The sequence below is a fragment of the Neovison vison genome, chromosome 4, assembly GCF_020171115.1.
Source record: "Neovison vison isolate M4711 chromosome 4, ASM_NN_V1, whole genome shotgun sequence".
NCBI lineage: Eukaryota > Metazoa > Chordata > Mammalia > Carnivora > Mustelidae > Neogale > Neogale vison.
Window position 1 is genome coordinate 133,821,505 of NC_058094.1, and position 23,472 is coordinate 133,844,976.

The window sequence follows — 23,472 nt, forward strand, 5'->3', positions numbered from 1 at the left end:
CTGTGGAATTCTTGTCTTTGAAACACGAAAATAGGATCCACACAACTATCAAGCGGCTTATCCTGCACAAAGTGAGACTGACTGAAGGAAAGTGTTTCCCGGACGGACGGACGGCCGCCATAGCAACTGTGACTGCATCAGAGGCTCCAGCAACGGGGAACCCGCCCCTCCCCACTCCCACCCCACTCCCAGAAATCCAGCACTGGGAAGCCACAACTGGCAGAAAATGTGCTTTTTTTTCCTTTGAAACTGAAACACCTGTATCTCCCAATCTAGACATTACTTAAAATAAGGTTAGGAGACACAAACCACACGCAAGGAACAGATGGTAAGGCCCAAAGCTGATGTGAAATAACCCATCAGAGCCGCCAGAAGACCAGAGTAGATGCCGGCCCTAAATGATGCCAACAGAGAAGAGGAAGGTGGGGGTCACACGCCTGCCGGCTGGGCTGCTGACCCGGCTTCCAGGCAGAGGACATCCTCACACAGACGAGCCCAGACTTTGGCGAGGATAGTGCTGAGAACTAGAAAACCTGGCCAGGAAGACTGAAGTGTGCTTGCACGTTTTTATAACTGTCTGGAAGAGCAACACTCACACTCCAGGGGACGGACAAGACGCACTCAAGTGTCCCTGGGAGAGGACGTGACCTCATGGGCAGGCACCGAGGGAATGTTTTGGGGGACATCCGTGCATTCTCTGGGAACAAAACACTGTAGCAGAATATTTTCAGCTTAGCTGCAGCTGCCACAAGTGGCAGGTTTGAGAAAGAGCATTATTGGGTCTATCTGGACAGCCAACGTGAGACGTGTCGTTAAAGGCAGGGCGGGATTATAAGGATTTCACAAGAAAAAAACAAAAGCCGGAGAGGAACTAATGGAAAGCCCGTTGATATGCATTAGGTCAGTGATATTTCCAGGGCTCTAAACAGTGAGAAGTAACAGTGACTAAAAGTCTTGTTGTGCTCAATTCCACAAATGTGGAACCACTGAACGGGAGAATGTAGGAGGCAAATGGACCAACTGATAACTGGGTTTTCCTTACCTGTGCCTCGAGCAATGGTTTTCAGACTTAGAGGACTTCAGGGAGGTGGTCAGATTGTACAGAACTTCAGTACATAAAACCAGACTTCAGTGCCAAGTGGGGGCTATTGCGGGGGGGAGGGGGGGAGACTGGAGACCCAGGCCACCTGCCTTCTCAAAGACCTCCTGAGGACCCCCCTCCCCCAAAACAGACAGTGGAGACCTCCGGATGAGCCAACTGACTCAAGATTAGAGGTGTATAGAGCAAGGTGGTATGCACGTGCGTCTTGGTGACTAACCGGCTATCATTATTATGGGGTGGGCATGGGAGGCTGAGCAACAAAACTTTATGGGCATGTTTTATCTTCCCTGTGACACTTCCTTTTGGAGTACTCCATGATCCACCTGGTTGAAGAATTAGGACTTATCCCATGGAGGTACATGGGTCTCTGCTCTACTTAGCTAAAGCATGTCCAAGTAACTCTAATTATTCTTCTCATAATTTAACTGCTCTGTGGGTTAGGGAATAAGGCTAATCATACCTTATTGAGGATGGCTATATCTTAGACATGCCTGCTAAGGGTTCTGTGGGGCCGGACGGGCTCCTGCACTGAATGAAATGCCAGCTCTCCAGCACCCAACAGCCCGTGCCTCAGTCCTCCCACTGCTTCCTGCACGGGGAGAAAGAGGAAGAAGAAAGCAGCAGGGAGGGTGAGTCCAAGATGCATGGGTCAGACAGAGCAACGGGAGCTCCCTATGGGGGAGAAACACATGGGCAGAAGGGAGGGTAAACTGTCGTCCCCGGCGTAGACCTAGAGGAGAGGAGAGTGAGGTAACAGTCACCTCTCCACCACCTCGAAGGGCCCTGCTGTCACACAGTCTCCGCTCACCTTCGCTCAGTGAGAGATTTTAGGAGGAGGCCTGATTTGCCTAAAACCCCTAAAGTCTGGGTGATGCTGAGGCTGACTTACTCCCGTGAGCCCTGGTGCCCCATGGCCCTGGATTCGCTCACGCTTGGAGATTTCTACGGTGAATACGGACCACTTTGGGAAAACCTTCCGGTCAAGCGAAGATGGTTCGTGTGTTGATTTTAAACAAATTCGCCTCATGAACCACTGAAAAGGCAAAGCCGTGGAAAGATCATAAGAGATACAAAAGTAAGGTTGTTAGATCAAGTCAACGCATCCCAAACACCAACACACAGTCGACCTGGGATACAGTTCGGACAGAAACAGGGAGGAAGTCACCTCTTTAAGAGAGTTTCCTCAACAGACAAATGAAGCTAAAAACCGTGATTTTGGTCTAACTCACAGGGCTCCTGTGAAGATAAAATAATAATATGTGTGAGTGTGTATATGCTGAAGAAGCCTATGGGTCCATTTCTAAATGGCAGCCAACCACAGAAGCATGAGGTCTGTGTGCACCAAGTGCTCTCATTTCCCCCAAGTTCACGTAGAAAGACAGGCAACATGTGGGACCGTAGACAGCGAGAGATTGAGTGCTCCTCCTGGAATAATTTAGGAAGGGCAATGTAATCTCACTTAGAAAAACGAAAGAAACTTCTTAGCAATTATTTAATCTTACTACTTGCTTTTGCTTCAAATAAAGCATTACCTGTGAGAAGTGTTTGGGGCAAATTAGATGAGAAAATTGTATAATGAGCTTATCAAAAGCAAGCAAGTTAATTTCTCAAGTAGATTATAATTCATCCAACAAAGTTCTGTGAGTCCCCATCTCCCAAGTGCAGGAGTGGCTTTTATATGCAATTACCCAGGGGAACATAATTCCTGGGGGTAAAGAACAAGTCAGAATACAGACTCCCAACTCTAGAATAGTGGAAACGCTTGCATCCCAGCATCCTGTCTGGCTCCCTGTGGGACTTCTGGTCCGTTCCTGAAATTTCCCCAATCTCAGCTCCCTAAAAAATGGAAAGTGGTACCTGTATCTTCTTCACTGGGTGCTTGTAAAGTTAAAGAGAGACAACACCCAGGGCAGTGTTTGGTAAACGTAAGCATTCAATCAAGCGATTTCCTAGGATGACGTTTTCCACTTCTATTTCAGTAGAAATGAGCTTCGTTTCTCTGAGCAGAGTATGCTGCCTACAGAGCATACTTCTTGCTTCTGTGTCCCAACAAACATCACAAATACCATTGAGAACACTTCCTGTACTGCTTTCAGGAGTCAGAGGATCCTTAAAAATCCACTGGCTCCCATCCCTCATTTTGCAGTGACATGACAGTGCTCCATCCAGGAGGCAGAATGGGACCTCTCTCAGGTCCCATAGTTGGGGACAGAGATGGACATAGATACTGGCCTCACTATGTCTCTTCCCTTAGAAATCAAAACAAAAAATAATGCGTAGGCATAAAAATATTTTGGAAAGACTGACAAAGAAGAAAGAGACAAAGCAAAAACAAAAACAAAACAACCATACACACACAAAAACTTTACCCAAAGAATGAATAAGATATGCCCTAAAGGAAAAACCACCAGAAAGAAAGGATCAGGTGATTTGGGAAAATTAAAAAAAAAAATTCAGATATTAATTCAGAATTCAGATATTCTTTCTTTTTCAGGTGAATATTTCTCAGATACTGATGGAACTGTTGATCCTGGAGCATTTGAACCCAGGAACCTGGCAACTTCCTGGTTCACCTTAGAAAGTTTGTTGTTTTCTTTCTTGGGGGCAAAACCTGACCATGAAGAATCTTCTGGGGGAAAGACGGAGACTGAGTAACATACGCCTCCACAGATAAGAATGTCAACTCCTGTTTGACTAAATGCATGTCCTCCTTTTTTTTTTTTTTTCTAAGTTTTTATTTATTTATTTGAGAGAGAGGGAGAGCATGGGAGCACAAGCAGGGGGCAGGGGCAGAGGGAGAGGGAGAAGATACTCCCCACTGACCAGGAAGCCCGATGCGGGACTTGATCCCAGGACCCTAAGCTGAAGGCAAACACTCAACCAACTGAGCCACCCCTGTACATCCTTATTCTATAACTGACAGTACTCTCAATTTTCAGAAATGGAAAAGACAAAGTGATGTGACTAGGTTTGAGTTGGAGAAGCAGCAAGAATTAGAAGAATCCTTCAGATCTTTAGGAAAAATGGCAGGACCCTTCAGATGCTCCATGGGCTGTGCAGGACACTTCAAATTTCATTGACCAAGAACGCTATTAGTGTTTTGGAAGTACCACCTCTCTTGCATACAAACGAAATTTCAAACCCCATCTTGAACCTTCTTGACCACAAAAGAGTTTCATTTTTCAGGCAGTCTTGGGCCATGGATGTTACAGGCAAACAATGGTTCATGGAATACTCCATCATAAACTAATGATGTACCAAATGGTGAGGAATGTAAAATAATAATAAAAATTAAAAAAGAATAAAATGCTTTTTAAAAAGAAACCCCTTAAGCCAAAAGCAAAACCTATACCCAAAGCAAAAAAAAAAAAAAAAAAAAAATCAAAGAATTTGTTCAAGGAAAACAAATATGCAAGTAGAACTTAAAGCTAGTAGAAACTACCTGTAAAGCAAAGGGCAACCCTTCTTCCACAGCCCATTCCTCCCTCCCGTCACCAAGCTGCCTAGGGGAAGTCTAGGTTAGTAAATCTCTCTCCAGAATCTTCTCCAGCATGCATGCGAGTGTGTAGGAATGGTGAGCGTGTGCGTGCATGTGAGATGCGTGTTTATTTTACAGAATGGATCACACTTTGCGTGCTATCCCAAACGCAGCCTGCCTGTCAGCATAGGTCTCGGACATGTTCCACTATGAAGGTGTTCACACCGACCCCGTTTGGAAGAGCGGGACAAACAAGTGTGTAGAAATGCCCCAGGTTTTGGACATCAGAGCCAATGCTGCTCCAACACTCTTTGTGCTTACGGGTGCATCTCCAGGGAGAACTCCTTCGTAGCCCCAAGAGCTCAAGTCCACACTTGCCGAATGACCAGAGTCGCTGGCCCAAAGGAGGCAGGGGATGTCTGGGACCGTGGCAAGAACTCGACTGTCTCCCCTGCACATGCGTCAGTGAGCGGGCAGCCACCAGGTTGGGCAGCAGCCACTCAGACCGAGGGGCAGAATTCAATACAAACTTGCAAACGGGTGGGGGGCAGGTCAGCCAGGCCCAGATGACAAGGCCAGGCCATCCTCCCCCAGACGCCCACCCGGGACCGGCCATGAGCCTGGGCGGCCCTAAAAGGTAAAATAATGAAAACCCACAGCCCACAGGGGCTGCTCTTGCAGTGGACACCTCTGGGTTCAGGGCCAGACAGCAGGGGGGCTTCCTATGCCTAGGAACACGGGAGCCATGGGGGCTTTGCTGGATGGGCTGGTGGGTCACCCCGCTAAGCATCGACTAGTGGAGTAGTCTGTGACCCGCCCCTTAGGCTTTCCCATTCCCAACTGCTCCACTTCCTGGTCTCCCAAGATGACAAGAGCCACATCAAATATGGCTTGAAAAAAGATGTATGTGGGAGGGGAGCAATGCTGCTTCCAAGCTTACTAGATATTCTGAGTTGTGCCTCAAAACTATGCTTTTCAATTTCTTTCTCCCACTCCTCCTCCCCCCCGCCCCTTCCTCCATCTCCCGCTTAAACACCTCCATTGGCACCTGCTTGGGGTCCAGAGCAGACTCATCAGTCACTCCTCCCTCCATAAGAGAATCAGCATATATTGGACCTTTTCCAGGGTACTCTCAGATTTTCCAGCAGAACTCATTTTATGCTTGGAGATTTTTCTATTCAGGTTCTCCAACAGGGATGAACTCTAAGACTTGACATAAAACATTGACACGACTTCCATCTTGGTCTTCCCTTCTGCAGGACAGCCTGTCTTCCTCCCTCAGGAAGACAGCGAGAGCCTTGGCCCCGGCACCCTGGAGAGGGGTCCTCACGGGCCCCCCATACCCCACAGGGTCTCACCTGAAACTCGGGACATGTCTTGACCCTCATCAGCGTCCATTGTCCTCAGGTTATCTGAGAAAGAGAGGAAGGGATTTTAGCTTAAAGCAAATTACTAATAAGAGAGAGAGAGAGAGAGACACGTTCTATGTATTTAACAACAAGGTTATCTACCAAGAATAATGCATTTTCCTCCTCACATACTTGCTGGAGTATCAGACTGGCACAGACCTTGATCCTTTTAAAAACAGCATTACAAAGATTTATAAAAATATCATTACAAGCACAGGAGGACCAAATTTGTTATTTATTGTTAATTTCCTACTGCATAATAACCCAAAATGCAAACTGACTGCAACAAAATTAAGCAGAAAATTAAATGGCCCTGGGTCATTGTAGGCACAGAATTCATTCTCTTGGCTGATCCATAGTTATGTTCTTTCTAATTTACTGAGCATGCATCGATGAACCTTGAGTCAGCTTGGTGACACGCGTACAATCAGCAATCAAAAAACGAAGCAATTTGCTGAAGAATGTCTCATTTACCCAGGCAGGGCTGCATCTGTGAGCAGCTCTCGCACTCCCTCCATCAATAATGAATACACCTCTAGCCTGGCAGATGGGCAACGCGGGCGCGTCCGTCTTTGTCCGCCACTGGCTCAGGGACCCTGCCTCCGACGTCGCCCATGTGCTCACGCAGGGAGAAGGGAAGCTCACGCAGCAGCAAAGCCAAGCGGGGAGAGCACCTACACCTTCCTGTTTGCTGACACATGGCTCAGCTCCTCACATCAGTTTAAAAAACAGAAAACCAACTGGGAAGAGCCGCCCTTGGTGGTGAGAGCCAATGTCCTGCCTTGAGGGGCGAGCTGCCGCACGTGCTGGTGGGGGCAGTCAGGGCCCTTGCCTGGCTTCGGAGATCATGGGTGCCCTAAGGGATGACCCCTGGGAGCCCGGTGGACAGGGAGATCTGTGGCCAGTGGCAGATGACCTCAACCAAATCTGCTCATTTATGCTCTGTTGGACAACCGACAGGACAGACCCTTCTCGAAGCAACACACTGAGTCCATCTGTTGGCTCTAACTCAGGTCACCTCTGTTTCTTGGCGGGGGGTGCCTCTGCCTCTTTGGTTCAGGTATGTGGATCTGAGTGTGAGGTCAGTTTGCAGCAGACCTGGCCACGGGTCGGGGGTTCAGAGGACTGAACTATGCAGGCAGGGGCGGATACGTGCGTGTATAGAACAGCCTTTATGGTCCCCGCGGAGTCCATATTTTCAATTTCTGTAGTATCAGTACAAGTCACGAAGAAGACACAAATGACTGTCACTTTTTCTGGATGGGGAGGGGTTTTCATCTATTTCTGAAAGTCACTGAACCGGTCTGAAGCGTGACCTGATTTTTCCAGGCTGCTGTGGGGCACAGGGGTAGAGCCGCTGGCCACAGAGAGGGAAGAAGGCCCTTGACCTCACGTGGGTTTTGCCGCAAGACTGAGGGTCCACGAGCCAGGTGAAGCCAGACAAACCAGCCCTGGGAACCAGCTCAAAACTGCCCGTGTGCCCAATGTCTCATGGCCCCCTACATGAAAATCTATGATTCTTCTGAAACCATCCAAACAATTATAGAGAGACAGGATGGGCTCCCATGAGAAAAATCTTTGTCATCTTTGGGTGGCATGAACGTGAGGTTCTACTCAGTGAAGTTGGGCACAGTGTTTGCGGCGTCACTGACCTGTCTTCAAGCGCCCTGAGTTGAGTGGAAAGACAGACGGCATTACTCAAATCTTGTTGTGACAAATCCTGGACTAACACAGAATCTGTAGAATGTTGACTTGGACCCTTCTCGCCATGCAAGTGACACATTTTTTACAACTTTTTTTTTTTTTAACAAAGACAAGAAAATGCCCATAACTTCCACACACACAGAGCTTTTTACAAAAACAGGACACTAAACATATTCCAAATGTCCTCTTGTAAAGTGTTTTTTCATTGAATCTGTCACATGTCTTTTATTTTGCAAATCTACATCAATGTCCTCACTTCAGTGGCTACACACTTCTCAGCTGAAGGACTGATTTATCCGGTACTCCAGTGTCGATCCAAGCTAAGTGCAAGTAGAGAACTACTGTTTCCTCAGGCCCCCATCTTGGCTCTACGGGAGAAGGTGTCTCCCCTCGAGGCACAGTGGGGACCCTCTGTGTTTGAGGCCAGGGCACAATCCATTCCCACCAGGTTCCCCATCATGCATCTGCTGGTTCACGTGGGAGATGTGACAAGGACCACAAAGCAGAACACAGATGGTCCAGTCCCAGACCAAGCTCTTTTGGGCGGGAGAGCCCTTGTCCTGGGCAGTCACCTGGCTTGTGCATCCGATGTGTTCTTTCCTGGAAGCAGGACCCCAGCCCCCCCCCCCCCCGCGCCAGCAGCCTCCTGGACACTCAGGACAGTACTGTGCTAGGGGTCAGCCACACCGAGCAGAGGACCATGAATTGGTGTCAACGTGCTTGTTCCCGTTCTCACTGAAGGTCCACCCCCTGCCCCCCCACCATGCGGAACTCCACTGGGTGACCAGCACCGCTGAGATCTCCAGTCACACCCCCAAACGACCTACTGCCTGTGGTGTGTGGTCGTGCCGAGAGGGCCCCCTTGCTTGGGGTAACAGTTGCTTGTCACCACTGTGCTGACCCTCTTGATAATCTGGGTGTAGTGCCTACCTTCCCAGGCTGCGCCGGGCCCTGAAAATGCTGCGGCCTGTCCGGCCTGCCATCACGCGGGAGGCGTGGGACGTGACAATCTCTTGGGATGGAACAGTCATGACTTTGTGGTAAAAGTGACGGCTTTTAGGCAAAGACCAAAGGAATAATTTGGCAACAGGAAACTAATTGAGGGAGAGGAAATTCCACCTCCTCTGAGAAACCGAGGTCATAGAGAGACATTTGTGGGCATCTGGGAAGGGACAGCAGGATGCCACACCGTCCTGGCCACCGCGTGCACGACCCAGGCTCAGTGCTTATTTTCAGGCAGTGTTTACCGAGCTCCCGTCTCCCACATGGAGTTGTGTCCAGGGCTGAGTGGAAAACACGGTGTGGGCTGGATATCATCTCCATGATCAGAAAGATGAGTTTATCCCACAAGTGGATTCGGCCCTTAAACCGGCCCTTAAACAAAAACCAGGACCACAGAGATGCCAGAGGCGAGGAATATTTCACAGAGGTGAACTGTGATTTTCTCCCCTGCACGGGAAAGACACAAACAACTGAAGGCCAGAGTTCCACTGATCGACAGGGCAGAAAACACAACATCAGCAAACACCTGTCACCTGGGCAGTTCCCACAGCTGAAAGCTCTTATTGTTTCTCTGGAGCAAGCAGTTCTGCATCTTGCACACGGGAAACAGATGCAGAGATAAGTGAAGGCCAGCGTGACAGCAGCCGTCGCTGGCCGCCCCTCGACAGGAGCACACCGTCACAAGCTGCTGCCTGCTCATATCCCACTCCGGAGTGGGCACAGAATGGAACATCTCTTCCCATCTTTCCTTCTGTCTCCTTCATCCCTCCTCCCTCCCTCTTTGTTTCTGCCTCTGTTGTCTGTCTGGTCCTTCTGCTCCAACAGGACTTTCTTAGTGTGACCTCAGTGGGGTTGGTACATCAGTGACTCCAGAAAGTGGGAGATGCAGAAGATCGAGCAAAAGAAGTGAGAGACAGGAGCAAAGCTAGCCCAGAACCTCTGTGCTTCTCCAGCAGCCCCGCCAGAGAAAAGGGGTCTTACTGCCAGTGCTGTCCCCAGTGAGTTTCCCTCAGGGAGAGGAAGACTCTGGAAAAATGCCACCTCCCTGACCCTGTCCTTCTTTCCTTCTTCCACACCCACGAGGGCCTAGGACCTGGATCTCTCCTGGGAAGAACCGCCCTGGGCAGTCATGGTTCCCGAGTCAGGGGCTGGGTAAGTCTCAGGAGCGTCTTCACTTGTACCTGTGAGCAAGCAGGTAGCCCCAAGAACAGCCCCGAGAGCCAAAGGAAGCCCCAATGGCCACTGCCAGGTGAACGAGGCTGGCGGCGGTCCTCGGCCCTCCTCACGAGACCCTGCTTTCCCCTGAGATGAACACCGCGCTTCCCAGCACTTGCTATGAGACAGCAGTGCTCTCCCATACTTCTGAAAAGGTGTTGGAATTAATGAGGTTGAAATGAAAACCCAGGCGCCTGTCAAGAACCACACACTTTCCAAGTGGCCCAACGTCATGGCTATCCCAGCATCGCCAAGTGCACGGCGGGCTAACTGGCCATGAGCCATTCCCTGGGAGCACCCAGCCCCTCCATAAGATTTACAGATCTCAGCTCTCTGCGGTTCCAACAACACACACGAAAAAAAAAAAGCCATGTTTGTACAGCGGGATGCTGGTAAGATGCTGTCCCGCCTGTTCGAAAGTTGCTACCAGAGTCAATCAAAAAACCCTGCGTCACACACAGGTTTTTGTGACTCTGAGTGGTGACAGCTGTTGGTGAGGCTCGTCGTGGGCAACACCGCGCAACGCACACAAACACCGCGTCATCGTGCCGTATGCCTGACGCTAATATAATTATGCTTCCATCAAAACAAATACATAAATGCCGAAAAACAATGCCTCTCCTCTCCCCTGAGACACATGGTCACCTACTGTCCAGCGCTATCTCATTTCTTAAGAACTTTGTATGTGCCAGTAAAAGATGGTGAAGGAATGGATACCGGTCTTGGCTGGCTTTGTTTAAACGACCGACCATGGCATTTAACAAGCAAACTGCAGAGAACCACAAGACTGTCCATGCTGTCCCCCTCGCCCACTGCTCTGTGTGAGGGCCTGGTACAGTGCCCGGCATGGATCTAGTATTCAAGACTCATTTGCTAAGTGTGTACCTTTAATCTTCACAATGAAGCCATAGGAGTACGATTATTGTACATAATCTGTACATTATTTCCATTCGAAGGATGAGAACGATGGAGGCTAACCACACATCAGTCCCGCCAAGGGTGCGAACTAGACAACAATGGAGTGAATGTGAACCCACAAGTGCTCCACGGGGACGCATTCTTCACTCCACCACTCCAGCCTGTGCGAACCCCTCAGCCCAGTGCCATGGTCCCAGATTTCAGATGGGCAATGGACAAGGAGTGTGAACAAGCTACCTGTGTCCTAACAGAAAAGGAGTGTCTCCTTGGTAATCCTACACAAGCAAGGCAACTTTCATCACAAACCTTCTCCAATAAACTTAAAGTCTCCTTATTTGACAAGGGGCATGCTATGGATTTTTTTTTTTTTTCCTCCCCAACAAATGAGGTTGCACTAGAGTTCCATTTTGGGGTTTTTCCCTTATACACTCAAGGATGCTTGTTTTGAAGGGGCTGGGCACAGGGGGAAAACACAGGCCAAGCCTATAATCTATTTAAAATGCCTTAGGTCACAGACCTCTTTAATGAAACCCATTATTCCTGCCCAGAGAGAGCTCTTTCATTTTGCAGATTGGTAGATTTTATTTTTGCAAATCTATCATATCGCTGTGAATTACATGGTATCTTAAAAAAATGTTCCAAGAGAAAGCTGAAGCAATTGGCCAGGTCTTTGTGTCTGGTGAGGGGGACCTTATAGATTTTCCTCACAACTTGACAAAACAGGTCAGGAGAACATAGAAACTTCTGGGCACTCTTATTTCATTTCTGATTCTTTTCATTTTTCAAAAATTAGCTGCCAATCTACACATTTTCATGATTATTCCACAGAGCGTTGCTGGCGCAAATAACAATGAAAAACAAGATTTCAACAGGACAGCAGGGAATCCAATTTGGCTTTCAGACGGCTCCCCTCCCCCATATTTAACTGAGCCACAGAAGACGCCTCCAGTGGTTTGTTCTACAGCGAACCTGCTTTCTGAGGGCAAATTAGCTCAGATGTGCAATTCTGTCCTCACAATATTTTTCCTCCCTAGGGGCAGAAACTGATATGCAAAAGAGGAAGGGTCCGGGGAACTGAGGAAGACTTTTCAAAATGCAGCTAAGAACCAAGCGAGCCAAGAGATATTTAGTACAGAAGGGAAAGAACACACGGATATCACTAAATGGCATCACGAGCCCCCGTCTGAAAGTAGGTATAAGAAAGATGGGAGATACTAAATTCAACCTTCCTTCCTTCCTTTCTTTCTTTCTTTCAACAGAAAAGGCAGAGTTAGAGACATTTACCCCAGCACAGGTCCAGGAAAGGATTTCCAGGGGCCTGGGAAGGTTCTGGCACCATGCATTTCTCTTACGCAGAGAAGAGACCACTCAGGAAAGATCACCTTGCTCCTAGACTGCAGGCTCTCAACATCCCTGTAAGTTCTGTGTATGCAGCCACCATAGAAGAGACATACAGAGTCAAAGATTTACATACACGCTTATAGGACTTTTCCTGATTTTGACTGTCATCATGGGCCACTTCCTAAGCAGCTTCCTCAAATATAAATGGCTTTTTACACTTCGTTTCATCACTTAAGTCAAAAATCTAAGTTTAGAATCATTTCCTTCTACCCTCTTCCCGGTTTTAAAGACCTTCATGCATGGTCAGCAGCCATGCAACAGAAATGAGACTTAAACATCTTGAAAAAAAAAAATGTATATATATATAAACTGTCCCCAAATAATGATGGTCCCAAAAGTGCTGATGGTTTTGTCATTTATTATGATAAAGCAAGGAGACTGCAGAACCCAGACATAATTTTGTATTCCAATTTGTGTGAAATGTCGTTTCCACTTTTTAAAAAAAATGCATAAATACAAAGTTACAATATTCACAAAGTGTCTTACTCAGCAAGACAATGGGATTTTCTCACAAAGAAGACAGTATGTTATCCTGCCTTTTCAGCAGTGATTTCACTTAACATATTAGCAGATCCTTTAGTGGGGACATGTGAAAGCTCAAAATTAAAGCCGAACATGCAAACCCACTTATAACATTCCAAATACATACATATATTCCAAATACACACACAAACACACCCACACTTGTAATTCTGGGCCTTCTATAAGGTCATTGGGATATTTTCTTTCTTTCTTTCTTTCTTTTTTTTTTTTTTTTAATTTCAGGGCTTGTGTGAGTTTCTTTGGTGAAAGATCAAATTTATTTAGACCCGAGAAGTACAATTCTCCAAGTCTTGATAGGAACGTCCAGTTGTCGACAAATCCATACAAATATGTTTATTTCCAATAACTGAAAAGTCATTGCTGATTCGACCGACCACCAAGAACAATCTGCTAGTTACTATTAACCTTTTTTTTTTTTTTTCCCCATTTTGGATAAGTTTCTGTTGTCTGGTTGGTAGTGAGACAAGATCTACAAAATCTAGATACACACACAGAGAAAATGTGTTTCGGAGCAAACGTGCCCCAGGATTCATCATTACCCTGTTTATCTACCTCTTATTCCTTGCAATGGAAAACTCTGAGGGCAGGGGTGGGGGGCACCAGTAAGAAAGGAGGTTTCATCTCGGCTCCGGAGAGGGGGCTGCAGACGGACACCCTGATACCCGCCCCCCCCAACCCCTCAACAATGAGCACACGGACGGCTTCCGGGGCAAACAGGAAATTCTCCCTGCAATATGTGCTCTCTGAGCTCCCCAGTTCTACCAGCAACACTCACAGATCATCAACTAAAATCACTTGAAATAAGGTAACCTCATGAAAATGATGAAAAATCCTATGGTCACAGTTTTAAACTTGGTTCCCAGAACACAGAAATGTGGATTCGCAAATCAGGTTCTCTGAATCCCAGCCCGAGCTCTTAGTAGAACTCTGGAATTCACCTTGTTCACCTCAAACGGTCGCACTGAAGTCAAACCAAGCTGTTTTGAGAAGAGTAAAAGGGAGAAGACATGTATTCGGTAAGTTATCTGGTAAGAATGATTCCTCTGGCAATAAACTAAATAATCATAGGAGAGAACACTACTTGACAGTCTCAGCTGGCTGTTTAAGTTGGAGCAAATTAGCAAGACAAGTTCTAGATTTCCATTTTATTCTGTGAGAGAGAGCTCCGTCTCCCTGTGCTACAGCCCCAACCTGGAGGGCTCCCAGAGAAAACACCCAAAACCACAGAACGAAGGACATGGTCCACATGAATGCAACATCCTGGTGGGTTTGGGGGCCCCACCCCACCCAACACTTAGCCTACAAGGTCCTCATGCAGACCTGGTGGGAGGGGGGGTGCGGGGGGAGAAAGCTTACAACTTCCTCATTTGAGGGGCCACAGAAATCGGCGTGTGTTTATTTGTAACCTGGCAGAGAAATGCTCTTGTCCGTCAGAGGGCAAAAAAGAGGAAAACTCATTTTAAACACTACCATCCGATTCCCTGGCAGCCCTTAAAGGAGCCTAAATTATTTATTTTCAGTGCTTCACTTTAAGTATTTCACCGTTGCTGTTCAGCAAGTTTCATTTCTTTCACAAGAGCCCAAGCTGCTCTAAACAGAGCTGGAAATTCTTTAAATGCAGGGAAATACAGACAACTCCCGGCAGAAGCAGGAACACACGTGCAGAAAAGCACTAGAAATTTCCAAACCATTTTTAAATGGTAATTAATGGCCTTATCTCTAACAACCTCAGATAATTAGCAGGGTGATTCTGGTTGAATGAAGTGGGATACACAATTTATCAATATGTTTTCACTGTGGATCTCTTTGAATATCATTTTAATTTTCCGCCCTCCACAAAACTCACCAGAAAAGAGAAGGAAAAGGTCACTTTTTCAGGCTGGAAAGTGGGGCTCGCACCAGGGGGTCCCAGGCTTGCTCTCTCTCTTTGCCTTAAAAGCACAGGGAGGGGAGCATGTTTCAGAGTGTCTCTGAAGCGAGCTCATAAAAGATCAATTCCTCATTTTCATTTCTCCTAAAGATTCTAAAGCAAACATTACCCCCCCCCCGGGGGCCAAGGAGGGGTCTTTTGTGCTGCTTCATGGGCTCCAGCCTGACCAGTGAAAATCGGATTCCACAAGAGAAATTCACCCCAAACAGGCGAATCAATATTCCTAGCAGAACTCTGCGTTTCAGAAAAGGACTCTGAGCCATAGTGTTCCATTTTAAATAGTTTCAAACTAACAGAAAACGCTTTAGAGGGCTGCTATCGGGATGATCTCCAAAATGGAGCCTGAAACTCTCTGTCGGGATGCGTACGAGCACTTAAAATGTACTTGATGCCGTTCTTAGTTGTTTCCATGGACTCCCAAGGCAACCTCCCCTCCCCCTCCACCCCACCCAGAGAAAGGAGGAAGAGAGAGAGAGACCAGGAGGGAGAAGGAAGAGCTGGGAAGGGGGACAGAGGACCAAAGCTGGGTGCCCCCTCCTCACGCCGCTGCGCCCCCCTCAACCCCCCCCCCCAGCCGGGAAGCCCTGCACCGTGTCGGTGACTGCTAACTTTTGGCGCGAAAATGGCAGGAAAAGAGTCAGATTGCCTTCAGCAGTGAGCTGATTGCTGGAGAAAAATGAATCATTGCACACTTGAGTGAGAAAATATGAAGAAGGCACTTTTCCACTAATTAGGCCCCATTTTAGGCAATCCGTTAAGCCGTGGCCCCGTGCCACCAGCCATCAGGAGGTGGGGCACGGGACAACCCGAAAGCAGCGCATGCCAATGGTGTCTAATGATGCTCTCCATCACCCAGACAGGCTGCGGAGGGGAGACGGGCCGGGCTGGGCGGGTGCAGGCCACCAGGAAGAGAGGCCATGCTGGCTGTCCCCGTCTCATAAGCGCGGCAGAGAAAGTGTGCGTGGCACTCACCCGTCAACCCGTGCCTCCCAGCGACCGCGGGGGTGCTGCCTTCCCACACCAATGCCGCTTTTGGAGGATGGGGGTCTTCGGACCCCGGGTCACGCACGCGGAGTCCCCTCCACTCAGCCACTTGGGAAGGACCCTGCTGCCCCAGGTGGCAGGCCGGTAGGCCCTGTCCTCCGCCACCGCCTTCACACTCCCCTGGGGCGGAGAGAAAGGTGGAACCATTCGCCAAATATGCAAAAAAGGAGGGAAGACAGTTTTCTCTCAGGAAAACAGGGGCAGGAAGGGAGCCTGGGCTTCCTGTGCCGACCGAAACTGGTTCCGAGATTATTAGGATGTCTCATTCGACAGGCCTGTGGTGGGGCCCGAGCTCTTTTAGTCAGCAGGAATTGTGAGTTCCCCAAAGGCCGACCGACGTGGCCGTGGCCGTGGCCGTGGCCACGGGAGAAGGGAAACAGGGCTAGGCCTGCACCGGGGAAAGACAGCGGGCCTCCCACCTGCGACTCTGGGTTTTCACCACTTTTAACAGTTTGTCGCCAGGCGGGTCCCTGAAGACACCTGTGGGTCCCGCCTGTGGCTCGCAGTCTACTCTGAGAAGGACACAAAGCCAATGGAAGTGAGGAGGATGTGGCCTTCAGGGGCGCGGCCACCATGGGCGCCCTGTGGGCCCCTCTCAGGAGTGACCCCCAGCGACACACACACACACACAGAAGCGGGGAGTAGGGCCTTGCCCCACCCCCACCCCCACTCAGGAGCGTGTGCACTGCGTCCTTTGTCTGGCTGTGTTTCACGCTGCACGTTTTGTCACGTCTGAGAGATAGTTGTCAGAGGAGCATCGTGCATTTAAAAACGACATCAAACAAAAGCCATCCCCGGAAGGGCGCAGAAGGGGGAAGGATGGGAGCACGTATCCCAGGAACGGCAGAGAGAGACCCCCAGCTGTGAAGTTGGTTCTTAAACTGCCAAGAACGCAGTAACACGTTGGGTCTCCAAGAAGAAGCTGCTGGAGTCTGGTCTGGCGCACGCCGGCCCCATTCCTATCTCCCTCACCATCTGAACTTTAAATGCGCGCATGTGTATGTGTTCCACACCCATACGCTGCAACACAAACTCTCTAACATCTAGATCACACATGCACCTGTGCCTGGTGTAAGCCAAACAATGACCCATCTCAAGGTGTAAATAAGACCAAGGTTCTTCTGAAAGCCTGAGAGGATGGGTCACTTGTTGCTTTTACATATTGTGTTTTGAGGACCCGGAATGATTGCACGCACCCACGCCTGAGGGTTCTCAAAAGAACAACCTACTGACCCAGGGCAGGGAGAAACCTTGACGGCCAGGCCGAGAGGTACAGCATCTCGTGGCTGGAAGCAGGAGTCACAGTCCCCAAAAAGGCCAGTCAGGCTGACAAGTTCCAAAGCTTGCCATAGAACATAAAGGGGGCTCTGTGTGCTCTTTGTGAGCTGGCTCCTTGAATGGGTCTCCATCAAGATAAGTCAACAAAAACCAATACTTATCTCATAGTGAAATTGTTTCAGAATTACAAAGATTAGAGGGGCAGGAAAACACACACACACACACACACACACACAGACACACAAACACACACATGCCACGAAATGGTGCTATCCTTGACAGATTCTGGGTTAACAGTGTTAGGCAAACACCCAAAGTACTCATATCATTTACATCTAAACTCAACAGTATAAAAAGGAAAACCCATCCTGCTTTAGTGAAAGGTAAAAACCAACCAAACACACAGAACCTAAATGGCGATACTTTATTACTCAGGTTAGGTTTGTGCGATGTGAAGACTCTTTCTCACCCTGCCCCCCACACCTCTCTCTCTGCGCCCTGTGCATGCTGTGTGATTGTGTGTGTGTGCACAGACTCAATGAATTTCTTTATTTCCTATATGCACACATACTCTTGAGGTATACACAGAACACCTGTACACGTGGGAGGCAGGGGCGTTTCGTCACAGGGCACTCTGTAGGACAGTGTTGCGTCAAATTTGCAAAGTTTGACATTTATGTTGACAATATGCTGCCATAGGACCCAAACATGAAATACACCAATCCAAATGAAGGGAGGAAAAAACAAAAAACAAAAAACAACAACAAAAAAGAACCATCATCCATCCTCAAACTCTTAAGTCCCTAGCCAAGTAATGAAGGCTCGGTGGACCCCAGCACCATGGGGCTTCAGACGTCCTGGCCAGGAAATTCACTAGGATCTTAATTTTTCAACAAAGAAAATGGTGCCAAGGACAGCCTCAGTGTATCCTCTCTCAAGAGACCACGGACCAAGTTCTCAAAAGAATACGCAAGCATGCTTTTTATTTTAGGAACCCACAAGAATAGGACAAAACCCACTTTTATTTAGGGACCCACAAGCTCAGCCGGTGAGACCCAGCGGATGAGCTCCTCTTGCTAACATGTTTCTGATTTCCGAGGAGGATGTGTAAGGATGTAGCCTTTCAATTGAAACGCTGGTGAAGTACACCAACAAGCAAGCATGCTGGAGTTTTTAGAGCTCCTGCCTTCAACTATCACCATGAAACAAAAGGGGAAGAAGCATGACCCTTTAACTCAAGCATCTGCTCTGGCCTCCGCTCTGGGGGACTCCAAGACCGGGAAGCACATTTTTTTTTGCCATGTAAAAAAAGGTATAAACACGTATGTTCCTGGAAAGTTTTGAAATCGGATGCATTCCATCAAACCAGGAGTGTACAGGATTTTAAAATGTGCCATCATTATCCACATCTGTTCATACAAGTTATTTTTTTAACATGTTCTGCATATTCTATGATGGAAGCAGGTAATCCTGTCATGGATATTTGGCACTGTTTAAATTTTTTGCCACATATCAAATAACCTCATTTGCCACTAAAATAATTCTGACATTTAATATGAAAAAAAAAAACTGGTACTTTTAAAATTCCACATAAAAGATGGGTCCAAGGAACCTCACCAAACATCTTCAAACAAAGAAACAAATTCACAAGCCTCCCACCATTTCCTGCACTTTCCTGTCTCCTCTCAACTCAGAACCAAGTGAACAAATCCTTGCAACCATTTCAATTTCTATGAAACTTTAAATATTGTCCAGATTAAATATTTTCAACCTCCATACGTTTTTCTCCCTTAACAGAAGTTGATTTGGTTCTCAAGCAAGTATTCGTTCAACAGCAGTTTGTGTCTCCAAGTTTAAAACAAGGTACCTGGGAGCTGAGATGCACAGTCGGAAGCAGGGTGGGAAATGAGCGGCAGGCAAGCTTGCCTTGAACTCGCTCTGGGCCGGCTGCAGCCCAGAGCGACGACGGGGGCACTGCTTTGGAAAGCTGTGCATGTCCGCTTTCTACACGCCATACTCTGTGCCTCCGAATTAGAAGGGAAAAAAACCATCTCCTTTTCCCCACAATTCCTTAAGAACCACGGAGGACCCTTGGGGATTTTTTTTTTTTTAAACATACATTGCAAATCCAGTCGCTAGTAACCTGATGCCTCATTACCAGGGAGTTTAGAAACCCGATAGCCAAAATCGCAGTCAGCGAAGTCCTACTAACTTTTCAAACCGGGGTAATTCTTCATCTTGCACAAAGCGAGTTCAGGCACGATCTAATTATTTTACAGTATAAGCAAAACGCTCTCACCCCAGAAATAAGAAAGGAAAGCTCTGTACGAACGACTTTATAAAGCCTGACTTCCATGAGCTAGAGGCAGGTCTCTACAGTGTAATGTAAGTGGGGCTAGAACGTCCCCCTCACGGTGACAGCAGGGCGCCGCAAAAGCGCCCCACTGCCGGCCCGGCCCTGCGCCTTCGGTCGCAGCACAAGTTGGCGGAGGCTCTGACAACCTGGGCGCTCTGGCCGTCCGCAGAACCGAGAGGCCGACCTGAGAGAAACCAGGGCTTCCGAATCTGATTACCCCGTCTTCTCATTCTTTCCTTCTCTCTCTCTCCCTCCTCTCTCCCTAATCCACCAGCTACCCGGAGTTTTCCGATTGAAATTCAATTCGAAAACACTCACGTGGATGTGTGCGTCGCACTTTGGGGGCCAAGACTGATCCTCAGGCGCGGAGAGCAACCTCGGGGCCGGGGCTCCCTCTGCCCTGCCGGGCTCGCCCGGGCCGGCCGCCTCGCCACCTCCAAGGTCCCGCCTGGGCTCGGCGGCGCTCCGCGGGGACCCAGGGGCTGTCGCCACAGTCGCCGCCCCGGGCGCGGGCCGCGCATGCACTTGTTAGAATGCCCTGCTAACTTGGCCGCCGAGCTCTTCCCAGCTTTCTTTCACAATGACTTCCTGAAGTTGCTCACTCGCATTGTTCCCCATTTCTCCGCCACCCTCCCCACCCCCCGCCGGCTCCGACCCGGCTTTCGCGCTTGCTGCCGGCCGGCTTGCCCCGAGCGCACAGCGCCGCCCACGGGCCGCGCACCTGGGCCCCTCCGCGCCGCGCCCCGCGGGCCGGCGCTTTGCCACTTGCGGCCGCCCAGATTGGCGGCGGCCGGAGCGCGCGCCCGCCGCCCGCGCTCCGCAAACTTTGGGGAGGTGCACTCCTCCTGCCGCGGCGCTACCAGCCCGCAGCCGCCCCGCCCCGCGCGCACGGCCCTGCACTTGCCCAGCTCACCGCTCCGGAACACGGAGCGGGACCCGAGCGCGGCGCGGGGCGGCGCGGGACTCGGAGAGGGCGGCGCGGGGCGGCCGCGTTCAGCCGGGAGCGGAGGGGGACTCGGAGCGGGGCGTAGAGATGGGCGCGGGACGGGACGGGGACCAGGGCGCGGAGCGGGGCGCGGAACGGGACGCGCCGCCTCCGTCCCCGCCCCGCCCCGCCGCGGGATGGCGGCTTCCCGCGGTGCCGTCCGACCGCAACTACGGGACCGCGCGCACAAACTTTGCCAGGGCGCGAGGCTGGGTCCCGGCCCCCAGGGCCGCCGGGGCGGCGGCCGGCGCGGGCCGTACCTGCTGGCACCGCCGCCGGCTGGAGCCCGTTCGCCCGCGCCAGGCCAGCTCGGCGCGCCGCCGCCACCCCCGCGCGCAGCGCGCCCGGGCCCTCCCCTTGCCGCCGCGCTTCCTCATTCCAGCGCCGCATCGCTCAGCGGCTCCGCGCGGCAGGTGGCGGCCGGCTCTCTGCGCCCCGGACCGGGTGGCGGGATCCGCCGCGGCGCCGCGGGGCCCGCGCTTAACCCTTGGGGGCCCGGCGCGGCCGGCGCGTGCGGGGCAGCTGGAGGCGGGAGCCGAGCTGCCGGGGCCGCTCGCCCTGGCGCGGGGACCCTCAGGACGCGGGACATCGTGAAGCACTTTCCCCCGGTGACTGGGGGCGTCCACTGCCCGCCCAGCTCTACTTCCCTCGAACTGGGGCCACTGGGCTCCCAGGTTCTGGCTGCGACCCCGGGTGATGAGTGCCCACCCGAGGGGGTGGGAAAAGTTGATCCTCCGCAAGTGAGGGGAAGGTGCAATTCATTTTCCCAGACAACCAATGGAATACCTCTCGTCTTTCTTCCCTCCCACCTGCTCAGGCAGCAGTTAGGATCGCGCCTTCCATCTGGCCTGTGTGCACACGCAAGTGTGAAGGGACAGCTGCGGGAGAAGGTGACACCAAAGGCAATCCTGCAGCCTGGTACCGCGGCTCTTGGCACCGCAGACCCCTCCCTCCCTGAGCCCTGAAGCGCGAGTGTTGAGGCGCCCTTGTGGGTCTCCGCTGAAGAAGAATGCGGCTCAGATGGAGAACCTCTCCACACTTTGCGAGGAGCCCATTATCATTTTCAGGAGCCGGGCCCCACCCCAGTAGGAGCCGGGCGACAGTATTCAATGTGAGCAGAATTGGGAGAACTGTGAATTCCGTAGATATGCCCTGATCCCCCTTGGGCGTTAAGGGAGGAACAGGGGTGAGTGAGCCGCTTCAACACTCGTGCAGGCCTTCCAGGTGGAGACAGGAAACGTGGAAAATGTCATTTCAGGCCCTTGAGCGTGGCAGGGAATGGCAACCACCGGGGAAGGCTGTGGCCTGGCCCAGGAGGCTGCTGGTGGCTGCACCCAGGCACTCTTGGGGACTGGCTTTGCCTGGTGCCATCCTGGAGAAGTCTCTCCAACCTTCGGAGAACCACAGACAGCATCTGGACGAGTTCTTCCCTGACCATTTATGCAACACCTACTACTCAATTCCTGCTGACAGACATTTTGATGTTCTGAGCCCTGAGCCCATTGACTCCCCCTGTTTGGAGTCCAGAGGAAGAGGAACTAGTGAAAGGTTCATTGCTTTAATCCTTAGTCCACCCCTTGCCTATATGTCCTTAGGCAAGATACTGAACCTCTTTGAGCCTCACTGTCCTTACCTGCAAAAGAAGCCAGTGCTACTTCCTTCATCCTAAAAGTTCTTGTCAGGACTAAACGAAGCAACAAACACAAGGTTCAAGGCCTTGGGGCCAAAAATATGGTAGTGGAGGGGTTATGGGACACCTCTGGTTCTTGGGCGCACACAGCACCCTTTACTCCCTGATGTGTCTATTTAAATGTATGCCATGGTCCCTAGGAGTGGGACTCAAGGACCCAGATGTACTCTCCAGGCCAAGGCATTTCCTCTTGAGGTGGAGGAATAGGAGGTAAAGGACCCTGAGGGCTTAGGCTGTGTGGTCCTGACCAAGTTCCTAAACCTCTCTGAGAGGGCAACTTTCCCATCTAGAGATTGGTGGTAATAATGTAAGCTACCTCCTGGGGTTGTTTGCAGATTGTATATTTTACATATGAAAGCTCTTGCCCTCTGCCCACCAAGAAGAGGACTCTGTGAGTGGCAACTAATGTTTGCTATGAAACTTGCTATCTACCTGTGTCCTCTTGGGATGGGGAGCAAGCAGAGAAAACCAGGCTTCATGGGCCTCTCCCCTTCCCATACCCAAACAGGCAGAGCACAAGACTGTTACCTGGGGTCTGTGGGTGAACACCATGGCCCTAGAGAGGATGCTTAAATCAACAAAGCACATTGGAGGGGAAAATCTATCAGGATAAACTGAAACATGTGATAATTTAAAAAAAAATTATAGGTGTAAAGTAATTTTGTTTCTTTAGAATATATACATAATAGTATTGTGCTGTTTAATGAAGGATGGCCTCATTTATTCAGACAATAACTGCTAAATTATCAGTTTTTCTTCTTTTGAGATGTTATCAAAATCACAAAGAGCCCCTATAGAATGAATCACAAACTACTTATTCAAAGCTTACTGTAATAAGGGATGCAGCTATTGGCACTTTTATGCTGGGAGAGACTGGAGAAGATTTTAAGGGGGAGTCAGTTTTACAGAGTGAAAGGATGCTTGAGGTGATAGAATATGATCCATTGTTTCCTTTCTTAATTCTTGTGTGACTCTTGGAATGTTACTTCACCTCTCTGGGCTTCCTTCCCTTGTCATCTGCAGAACACACCTACTTTACAAGGGTGTTGATAGGATTAGGGGAAATTAAATAAGCTAATGGAAGCAATTTCCTATGATTATAACCGCATCTTTCTTCAGTTTAAAAATGTCTGCTAAACGGTAACAAATGAGCCTCCCTTCCCCCACCCCCCAGCAGTTGGGAAACAGCAGGAATCATTTTTAAGTAACAGGAAAAGATTTGTGTAAAAGAAAAAAAATTCTATTGTCCTTCTACAGTGTTAAAGGAATACAGAGAACTCGCAGTTTCGTCTGAAAAGGAACAGGAACAGGGGGGAAAAGACTAGGACATGGATGAAACTTTTGCAACAAGAACTCTGCTTCTTTGGTTTCTTTTCCCCAGTTTTCAAAATGTCTAGCTTTTGTTTCTTCTGGTTTT

General features: G+C 49.7%; 2 protein-coding genes across 4 annotated transcripts in view; one reads left to right on the forward strand and one right to left on the reverse strand.

Moving 5' to 3' along the window:
• The window catches only part of IKZF1 (IKAROS family zinc finger 1), a 93,615-nt gene extending 73,817 nt beyond the window's left edge, over positions 1-19,798 (reverse strand). For all 3 annotated transcript variants that reach the window (XM_044245700.1, XM_044245699.1, XM_044245698.1), the window contains exons 1-2: positions 19,699-19,798; positions 5,939-5,992 (exon numbers count right to left, since the gene is read on the reverse strand). In XM_044245700.1, coding sequence (XP_044101635.1) covers positions 5,939-5,978 — 40 coding nt within the window. In that variant the 5' untranslated portion in view covers positions 5,979-5,992; positions 19,699-19,798. The remainder of the gene's footprint in view (positions 1-5,938; positions 5,993-19,698) is intronic.
• A 615-nt stretch (positions 19,799-20,413) lies between these two features.
• LOC122905376 lies at positions 20,414-20,959 on the forward strand. The gene has a single exon (XM_044246992.1). The coding sequence runs from the start codon at positions 20,414-20,416 to the stop codon at positions 20,957-20,959; it is 546 nt and encodes a 181-aa protein (XP_044102927.1).
• Positions 20,960-23,472: the final 2,513 nt, after the last annotated feature.

What these genes read in the sequence shown, in the direction of transcription:
- LOC122905376 (XM_044246992.1), top strand. Translation starts at nt 20,414, where the DNA reads ATGGGCGCGGGACGGGACGGGGACCAGGGCGCGGAGCGGGGCGCGGAA.